Source organism: Nannobrachium achirus (assembly GCF_963921795.1).
Source record: "Nannobrachium achirus genome assembly, chromosome: 19".
Taxonomy (NCBI): domain Eukaryota; kingdom Metazoa; phylum Chordata; class Actinopteri; order Myctophiformes; family Myctophidae; genus Nannobrachium; species Nannobrachium achirus.
In genome coordinates this window covers 33,695,407-33,706,119 of record NC_137826.1, presented here as the reverse complement: position 1 = coordinate 33,706,119, position 10,713 = coordinate 33,695,407, and the positions used below count along the sequence as shown (strand labels likewise).

The 10,713-nt window shown below is 40.2% G+C and overlaps 1 protein-coding gene across 1 annotated transcript in view; it reads right to left on the bottom strand.

The window, feature by feature from the left end:
- Positions 1-7,297: 7,297 nt before the first annotated feature.
- LOC308304784 (protocadherin alpha-C2-like) overlaps positions 7,298-10,713 on the bottom strand; it is a gene marked incomplete at its 5' end in the record, with an annotated part of 37,603 nt that continues 34,187 nt past the window's right edge. The window contains one exon of the mRNA XM_080749414.1: positions 7,298-7,722. Coding sequence (XP_080605540.1) covers positions 7,409-7,722 — 314 coding nt within the window. The 3' untranslated portion in view covers positions 7,298-7,408. The remainder of the gene's footprint in view (positions 7,723-10,713) is intronic.

Genomic DNA, 10,713 nt, shown 5'->3' with positions numbered 1-10,713 from the left:
ATGCATTATAATGCACTTAGAAGGCTTCACAACATTATGAATAACAACTTACAACAAGGTTTATGAAGTATTATTAATACGTTAATTAGGTGCTGGTCATAGTGCATCTCAGCGGAACAGCACATTATAACTACCCGGTAACTCTTTATGCATTATAATCACATTCATGATGCATTATAGGCTTCATAACACTTGTTTTAAATGTTTATAATTATGCACAAATACTTATAACAAAATACACTTTATAAGTGATGTTGTGGTAGTTATAATGTGCATTCTTCATTGTGATTAATTTTGTACAAGGGTTGAGATTATAAAAATATGTCATGAAAAGAAAACACCCATAATACCCATGGGTGTGGGGTTGCCTTGATTGTTTTGTTTGTAGGATAAAGGATATGCCACCGCAGGCAGAAACGTTAACAAACTTACGAGTCAGTGATATTCAAGTAAAGGTTTCTGTTGAATAGACAAGAATGAGACTTAAAAAAAAAGGGGGGGGGGGGGGGGTAATATGGGTCAGTTGCAGTTCTCAGCAGTGAACTCCAGGGGTCAGAATTGCTGGTAAAAGAAAAAGGATACAGGGAGGGGCAGCATTCTGAAATGATGGTTCCTCTGGGTTCCAACTAGATGGAGCTCTTTCCTCAGACATTCACAGAACATGGGACCATCACTGTTGATACTTCCTTGGATTACCTTTTTTCTTGTGTAGGCCTATATGTGCGTTTCAAACTCAGAAGGTTTGTATTTAGTTTAGTGCATTTACACGGCAGAGCAACATCCCTGTCATGGCTTATAGAAAAATATGAATTGCCACACATAGCACCCCTGTGCATTCATCTTGTTCGTACAGGAATCTTCTTTTTTCTTTAAACTCAGATCTGCAGTTTCCTGGCTTGGTGTCCATTGGGCAAGCCCATGTTGACGGCCTATGCTCCAGGCAACAGCATGACTGTATGGTTGATCTGAAATGTACAGTATGTATCTGCTCTGCTTGTATAGAGCCTTATTAGTATGGAATGCAGGCATGATGCGGTATCCTCTCAGTACATTTCAAATCTAAGCTTTTGCCCATTTGCAGTCTGCCAGTCGAGTCTACCATGAAGGTCTTAGGGAATAAAGAACACCAGTCCCTTCTAGCAGTCCATGCTCAGAGGAGAGCAGATAATACTGGCTGATTCATCCCCTGTCTTTGAGTGTGAGCTTTTATCTCCTGGCAGAAAATAATAGAGTACCCAAGTGGTGACTAGTGGTGGTTCTAGGTTTTCCATTGGGGGGCAAGTGGGGTTAAGTTGTGGGTCTGGGAAAATTGAGTTTCAGAGACGTACTTTCCTGCTTTCTGTTGGTTTTCTAAGCATGCCGATTACTTTAGCATGCTGGCTTTCTATACTGGCAAGACAACTTAATGAATCCTACACAAATGATAAAGCTCAAAGAGGAGAGTGGCTGAGAGCCTTAAAGGGACATTTCACTTTTAGAAAAACCTTTGGTCATTTCATCGTCTAATCAGGCTTTTATGAACACCCTGAACAGTTTTTAATTTGCTTGATTCAATATTTAGATATTTGATGTAAATGTTATCCGGCCCTCCAGGCAAAAGCTTTTTTGAAAGTGAAAGTACTATACAGTACTAGTAAGACACCGTTCTCCTTGTTTCTTTTGTCTGTAACTCTGAAAGTGTATAAATGGAACCATGTATACACTGTCAGAGTTAAGGGGAGACCTTGACATTTTAAAGTTGAGAAACACTGGTTTAGGGCCTGCATTCTCTTCATTATGTTACAGCTAGACTGTGAGAAATGTTTCTCCATCTGGAGTGGAGACACATGGAATCCACGATTGTAAATTATATATATATATCTTTGTATTAATCTTCAGCTTATGTTTTCAGTCCAAGTGTGCATGTGACACCATGCTTGCTGTCTTGTGGTTCTTTTTGGTTTGAAGATCGTAGAAATGTTGCACTTTTCACATTTCAACAACTGTATTCCATAGCTCATTGAAGTTGTTGTCCTCATTCAGCTCATTGCCTACAATGTTCAAGATATAAATTGATTTGAAGCCTACATTAGGTTAAATATATATCATTGTAGTGATGGAAGTCATAACTTTCCTGGGTCAAACTAATAAGTCTCCAACATAGCTTTTAGATCTGCTAATTTGCGTCAGTCTTGTGTGAGGAAGCAGGGCTATACTAACTAAAAAAGTACAAATTTGAAACTTTAGAGATACAAAGTTTCTGCCTGACAGTGACAATATGCTCTTACCTGTGCCATTTCATTTATGTGTGATAACTACTACTACTGCCAACTTGGCTTCCAAACAAACATAACTAAGAATAACAGTACAGTATGTTGCAGACTGTGTCACATGTCTATACCGCATGTAAATAGCAAGCAGATCTACAAGCAAACAACACATCTCCCATGTGCTGTGTGCTTGTAATGTTTAAATGTTTTGAAAATAATAATAAAAAAAAGGAACGGTTTTGGACATTAGAGGTTTCCAGACTTTCCACCCAACAGCAACAATGTGTAAAATGTAGAATCGCATTTGTTATGCAGCGGCACTGAGCCCAACAAAAAATATCCCTAAAGTTAGATAAATTATATTGTATCGCACCGTATTGTATAGACTCAAGTAAAACCACAACTTGGGATAATTAAGAAAAAGATTTTTATTGGTGATTCTTTATATTTTTTTTAACAAAACACGATACCAGATTGATGAAATCATAATAATCACTATTCTCACCTTTACAATGATAAGCAGGTGTACAAAAAAATGTTATCAACAGATCTGCACTGTCATTGTCAACAGATGAGTGCCATTCACACACACCCAGTGACTGAGGAACATTCACTATACACAAGCAGAGAATACATCAACTTTTTCAACGTCATTTTTTTTTTGGTCATTTTCTTTCTTTATTTTTATTTTTGTTTTGTTTTTGTATATATATTGGCTATTGGGCATGGAATAGATATGGAAGATGAATAAATGATTTGGATTCACGATACAGTGGTTCAATTGATCAATATTTAAAAGCTTAACACAAGTGAAATTAATAGATTTTCATAATATCAAAATTATAAGGGTAGAAATTAAAAAAGAATTGTAACAAAGGCATATCATAGCATAACACTACAGCATTATGTATATCTAGAAGGTTAAATTTCTGCAGGATAGTGTTTCCTGTAAGTTTTTTCATTTGTTTGTAAATTGTGTGTGTGTGTGTGTGTGTGTGTGTGTGTGTGTGTGTGTGTGTGTGTGTGTGTGTGTGTGTGTGTGTGTGTGCGCGTGTGTGCGTGCGTGCGTGCGTGCGTGTGTGTGTGTGTGTTTGTGCGCGCGCGTGTGTGTTTGTTGTGTGGTTTGTTTGTCTGTTGTGCGTGTGTGTGTGTCTGTAATAGATGTGTACATATTCCAATACTTGTTTCCCAGTGGAAAAACATACCTATGTATATATATTTATATATATATATTATCTATATAGTATCTGTTTCCTTTGCTTATAACATGCAAACAGCCACTTGGTGATTCTGACAGCACAGAGTTAACACCTGAAGGGGTTCAGGGAGCATGTGTGTATGGGAAGGATTAAAAAGCAATAGCAGCACTAAAACCGCCTCTCCACCCCTACAATGACTGCTTATACAACAGCCTATAAAAAAATAAAACAACCAGGTAAGATTTTTTGAAACTTTCGTTTCCATTCTGAAGTCGACTGTCACTGTCTCTCTCTACCATACCTGACCTATTAGCACTCAGCCATGATGCTCTTAACAACCTAACAAGGTCATTTCTACACATTTACATCTGAAAGTCTACAAATTGAACCAAATGGACCCTTAATTTTAAATGAACACTCAGTATTTAAAATGTGTAATGTCTGCAAATAGCGATGAAGCATGACGTCGTTGTCAGGTGGAAACCTTGTGTCCAAAACCGTTCGTTTTGTATTTATCATTTTAAAAACGATTAAAATAGCCGATCTACAAGCACACAACGCCTCGCACCGCGAGGCGTTGTGTGCTTGAAGATAGGATATTTTCACTACTTTTGTGCAACACTCTTGTATGATGAAGTACGGCTTTAATTTAGAAAAAAACATACACATTTGAAACTTGGAGATACAAGGTTTCTGCCCGACAGTGACGATAACTTTACTCATTTCACAACTGTGACCCCATTCGTCTTCATCATTTTGTTGCTTGCTGATAACCATTCTCTTTTGGTTAAACCTTTTCTTTTTAACTTCCAACATTATTTCAAATCCTCCGACAGAGCCCAAGTTAGATGATGCAAACTCATATTTTGATGTGTATTACTGCGGGAGTGTTGCCAAAAGTTGGCCACTTTTCCACCAGTGACTGATAGCACCAATCTCACCTTGTGAATAGTGAACCTAATTGTCACTTCTCGTTGTGGCAAAAAATAAAAGAAAAATATGTGCAGTATCTACACAAAATACAACCACCAAACATTTCCCACTTGCTTTGAGCCCATTTGAACTGAGCGGTTAGTATGTATGGTTATATACTGTACAAGGGGAGGGGGATTGTCTTGTTGAAATTATGTTTGCTGTTTGTGATCCCTGGTGGTAATGGGGCTCTAATGATACTCTGTTACTCCTTCCAACACTTTGGTCCCAAACAAGATTTCTCAAACACTATAGGCAGGACTGCCATGCTCCTTCCTGCACTTCCACGTGCCCCAGAAGATGAATCCTACTGATTTTGGTATCTTCTTGACCTTTCCTCTAGTCTAGCACCACCCGTAGCCCAAAATTTGCACACCAGAAAGCTCAATATCTAATGGCCGAGCGCAGGGATATAAGGAAGACAATTTTGGCCAAATGCTTCAAACAACTTAGTTCACATGGGGTATAAGGATCAGCACCCCCTCTAGGGGCTTTCAGACTCTTTAGTCTTGTTGTTTTTTCTTTATGTCGAAAGTGGAGTGAACTTCAACTCCAGCAACACTCCACCTGCTGCTACCTGCATGTTTGTTACTTTATAGCTCTGTTTCTTCTTTCCCTTCTCCAATTTCTCTCACAGTTCTTAACAGTACAGTCGAAACTCGGTCCACTTTATTGCTGACCTCTCAGAGGTCCCTGTAAGGCGACATTTCAAAAACAAAACAGTAACGGTAGAGATGACACTGATCTGTCATCAACAGGACTAGGACTTGTGAATGGTTACTCAGATTTAAGCACTGACACGGAAGATGCACTGTGTTCACACGTGTGTGTGTGTGTGTGTGTGTGTGTGTGTGTGTGTGTGTGTGTGTGTGTGTGTGTGTGTGTGTGTGTGTGTGTGTTAGTGTGTGTGTGTACAGTATGTATAAATGTGAAGTCACACCCTTAACAACTGAACAATTCACCAGAAGAGAGTTTTAAGATATCTTCCAACCATGTTGATTAGAAGAAACAGGAACAGAGGGGGTAAGGGGGGGGGGGGGGACAGGCAACGGGCAAGCAAATCCTACAAGCACTTAAGCAGGTGAGGCAGTGGGGTAATAGGGCTTTTAAGAACAACTATTTAACATTCAAAGACAGAAGCAGAAGGATCAGGCTTGAACAGAAATGAAGCAACACGCAACTTTCCTGTGTCCCAGCCATATATTACACTCCTACTGAAGAGATGGCAATGTTACAGGCCTCAGTCTTGGCAGCTAGGTTATATATTATGTGCAGTTGGTGTGTGTGTGTGTGTGTGTGTGTGTGTGTGTGTGTGTGTGTGTGTGTGTGTGTGTGTGTGTGTGTGTGTGTGTGTGTGTGTGTGTGTGTGTGTGTGTGTGTGTGTGTGTGTGTGTGTGTGTCTTGGGTGTGAGAGAGAGAGAGAAAGAAAGAGAGGGAAATAAATACAGGTAGCGTTTTGTGTTCTGGAGGACTCTGTGTGCTGATATACTGTAGGTGTATCAATGGCCCCATACTGTAAACCTGTGCCATATTCTATGAGAGAAGGCAAGGCCAAGGGGGCTTGTTGCATCAGTGGCCCTATTAGTTCCTTAATTATAATGCAAGTAGTGACTTTCAATTAAGTCCCGATTTCAGCGTTACCCAAATACAAGCAGCGGCACCACAAAAAGGTTTGGAGAACTTAAAGCTGCATTGTGCAACATGTTTTGATATCATAAAAGCCATGACAACAATACTGTATGAATGTGTAGGCGCCGCAAAGGGAAGGGCAGAGCTGGCTCGTTTTGAATCATAGCACCCTGCTATTGTACTTCCACTTGTTCATCAGTATTGTGTCACAGAATGCAGCTTTAAAACCTAAGTAACAATTAAATATTCAAGCAAGCTCTAAAGCAGGTGCAAATGATATAAAGTCACAGAATTGCACTAACAGTAAAGCATATGTCTTTTTTTGTTCTGCACACAGCATAGTTTTTTTTCTTTTTTTTTTCTTCAGTAAGTCCATACCGTTTTATAACTCAATCCTCATAGAAAGTTAATTTACAAGTCTTAAATTTGAATTGTTGCCAGCCTATCTTTGTAATTATGTTCCATCAAAATAGTTAGGAACTGATGGTAAAAACCCAATAACTTAAGAATCATCACAAACTGAAGTAATTTCTAAGGGCTTTTAAGCCCTAACTTAGGAACAAACTTGTGCATAGCTGGTGCAACCTGGTCCAGATCATCTCCGCACTGTGCTATGTTTCACTGGGAACAGATCTTTGTAAGTGGTCGACTACATGTCCCATGTAGAATGTACCACATTCACTTACTAATGCTAATCTCAACGGACTATACATACATGTCAGGTGCCCTGCTGCTTTTTTATTTTTGTATTTTGTACAAAAAAAGTCGTATTTCTTAATTAATAAAAGGCTTTCATGTTATGTGTGAGATGAAAGCCTCTGTTTCCATTTTTAGATTGATATCCTCTTCAACTCTATTGGTGACTCGAGTGGGGGGGGCTGGGTGTGGGCACGTGAGGGGCTCGGGGGCTAAGATGATACTTTTCAGATACAAATACTGTTCCTTTTCAGGGGGGTTTTATTCAGGAAGGGGTGGGCCAGAAAGTAATTGTCACAGAAAGGCTATTCTAGCCCAATACAATCCTTCCTGTTTGTTTGATTTAATCCTGCATTTCCTTCTAGAAGATGTTTAGCTACTAAGAACAATTTCTCTACCCAGAACCTTAGGCTTCATTCAGGTCGTAGGCCTAAACGGGCCAAGAAAAGCAAAGAGGCGTGTGTTTGGCATATTCAGATAGTGTAGTGAAGCCAAACGTCTTCTAATGGGGGCATGGCCACTTTACAGTGTCTATGCAAATACGCCCCAAGGAGGATCCCTTGTTTCTAAAATATGCATTTGGCGATTATTTTTTCTTTCGCAGGCTCAGTAATTTGGACAGCAGTTTGTTGCTAGCTCTCTTTTAATCATCACCCGTCTCCTCTACTCTTCCTCATCCTCCTTCCCTTTCTCTTTCTTCTCCTTCTTCTCTTTCTTCTTCTTCTTCTTCTTCTTCTCGTCCTTCTTGCCGAAGCTTATGAATTCACCTTTGTCGACGTCCGCGGCGCCTGGCTCGTGTCGGATGGAGATGATGGCGGGGGAGCCGGGGATGATGAAGGCTTCGGGCGGGATGTCTCCGGCCTGTCTCAGTGCCTGAGGTGGACCATAGGCCGCCCTGGCTCCATACTGGAATTGCCAGCTGTTACAGTTGATCCCTGCTCCCACTGGAGGTGACAGCTCCCCCCCGCCCTCTCCATCTTGTTCGGTTCATATGTGGGAGCAAAAAGAAGAAGAAAATGTAATGTTACTCATTACTTTAAGTGTCCTGATCTTCACATTCCCAGTAGTTCCTCATTATTTACAACAATTTAAAATAGTGAAAATAGTGAATCTACAAGCACACAGCACCTCGAACCGCGAGGCGTTGTGTGCTTGTAGATCTGCTATTTTCACTAGTTTTGTGCGACAGTCTTGTCTGATGAAGCATGGGTTTACTTTACGAAAAAACATACACATTTGAAACTTGGAGATACGAGGATTCTGCCCGAGAGTGACGATTTGGAAAAGGCTACGTGCACAGCTGGCTTTTTTCAATGTTTTTTCATGTAAACACTGGCGGATAAGCAGGGATACAGCGTGGCAACGGATATGTCTATTTCAATGGGGGTTTTTTTATTCGAAAGCTGTCACCGAGTCTACACGTCTACTAGATGAGTCGCGCACAGATTGTGCACGATACATGCGCGTGCCCACGTTAAAAGGTAAGGACAATTTGGCAGCTGCTTACTACAGCTATGTTTAAAATGGCAGCAATGATATGTAATGATAATATTTGTTACTTTTGTCAATTGTCATCTTCATAGATGGTGGTCTGCCACAAACTCACAGTCACAACAACTGGCCAATAAAAAAAAGATACCAGTTCTGTTCAGAATTTGGATCTCACGTCTTTCCACAGAATATTAGAAAACGCTCAATAGTGGTCTCGATAAAAGCTCGGCTCAATAAGCAGGATCGATAAGGTGCTCATTATCAATAAAAATGAACGAGATCCATCCCTAGTTTTAAATGGTTAATGTCAGCTTGGGTTCTAACCTTGATTGGCCCTTGTATTATAAGGGTCGGTCAAGGTTGGAAGAAGCAATTTTCAGGGCAGTGTTACTGGGAACAGTGGGAACAGTGGGGTCAGGGATATGGAACGTGAATCATTTCCAGACAGCAATGCTATTGAAGCCACAGGAGGAGGTAACACTAGAGGGAACCTGACCTTTTTAGGGATTTTCTTTTACACCACAAAATGACTCTGCGTATCTATTTGTTGGGATGACTGCAAGTAATTCTACCCTAGCAGGACAGTGCTGGGGATCTTGGGACATAAAAAGCCTTTTAAAGTGACTGTAAACCAAGGCAAAGCTTCAGACACTAAAATATGATACAAAGCTTGTTTTTAATACAAAAAAGAGTGTATAATATTTCATGAAAACATGAAATAATAAAAGTGACAGACTGAAAAAGAATGTGATGATGATCGTAGATCTGTGGTTTTCAACCAGCGGTCCCTGGACCTTTAGGCGGTTCCAGGTGGAGAGTTGGTACTTGGTAACCAAATGGACCCTTAGATCTGGACCCAGATCTTTTAACTCTTGAAAGACTCTTGAAAAGTTTCATTTTACGCTCTGTTAAATTATTATTTTATGTTGATCAGCGTTTGCTTATCTCTCCTATGGTAATACATCAATACAGCATTGAATCTGGGACAAAATCTTATCCAACCAAAACAAAATCGTGACATTTTGGATCTGAGAGACTAAATGTCATCAAATGGTGGTCCGGGGCTCAAATGGCGAATAAATAATGGTCCTTGAAAAAGGATGGATAGAGAGTAAAGATGAGATGGGCGATAGATAGAAAGAATGAAGGAAAGAAGCAGAGAGGGCTGGGCGGGTTGTGCAGACATGGTTCCTCTCAGGCCCTCCACACCAGTTCCCTCTGCATTGACCTAGTTTCTGTCTGTAGTTTATTTAGATCAAACACAGGCCCTTGAAAAGGGATTCTGTTAGGTTCCCATTTGTAGGCTAATTATGATTATGATATAGCTGGAGTGCTGAAATGAATTCTCGTGTCCCAATGGGAAGTTAGACTATTCAGAAAATACACACAGACCATACCGTGTCTGACAGATCCTTTAATTGAACATGGACAGTGTGAACAAATTGTCCACAGTTTATTAAGTAAGCGTGGGTGCGTGCGTGTGCGTGCGTGCGTGTGTGTGTGTGCGTACATGTCTTATTAAATTAAAAGTAGACCTACAGTACGAGTAGTATATGCTGTCAAACAACAAGTCATTGCATTTAAACCATGTTTGACTGTAACTCCTCTTGCCATTAAAATTACATTATTTCATGTTTTAGCTAATGAGATAAAGTATACCACAACGTATCAGTCGCAAAATGTCCTAAAAAAGACTATACGCAATATTTGAATGACTGTTTATGGATAACATACTATTGCTGTGATATATAGATTTGAGGTCTCAAAAGCTTGTTCATTATAGGCTACATTATAACTGGCAGTGCAAACTGTTGTTACAGTATAATATACCTTACAGTATAAAGGTGTATAAATTCATGTTCATTTGTCATTTGTCTAGTTAACTTATAGGAGGTCCCAGACTCGACGTGCCAACGCGTCATACTCTTTTCGGTGCCCACGGCGCACTCGACGGTGAAGAAAAACACTCAATTTCCCGAAATGCAGCGCGAGATCACGTGACCGGGAAGTCCTGTCTCCCTCATCCACAGCAGTGTTACGCTGCTGCACAAAAGTGAATTTTTCTCCTAATCTAGCTTTTAAATCACCTTCATGTTTAAAACGCGGCTTTCTCTACTGGCCGTTACAAAAGCACTGAGGCCTGTGTTAGAAAACTGTCCTGAGTGAAAATAAACAGGACATACTCTGATTACATTTACTCAGATTACTTTTTTGCCAGCCCTTCAAAACAAGCTAAAATGCCGGGTTTCCATGGCAAATGCCGATTAAATGTTGAATAATCCTGGGTACCCAGTGTGTTAATCAAGTGAATATTATGTTGGTTGTGTATGTTGTGTCTTTTTTTGGGGTCCCACTAGCACCTTCTATCCTCACAAAGTCCCATTTCTGACCATTGTGTCTTTCTCTGGTTTTGGGAAGGCGGAGGTTAAAAGCATCCTACGGGTTCTCAAAACAGGCTGTCCAGATTTACTGACGTC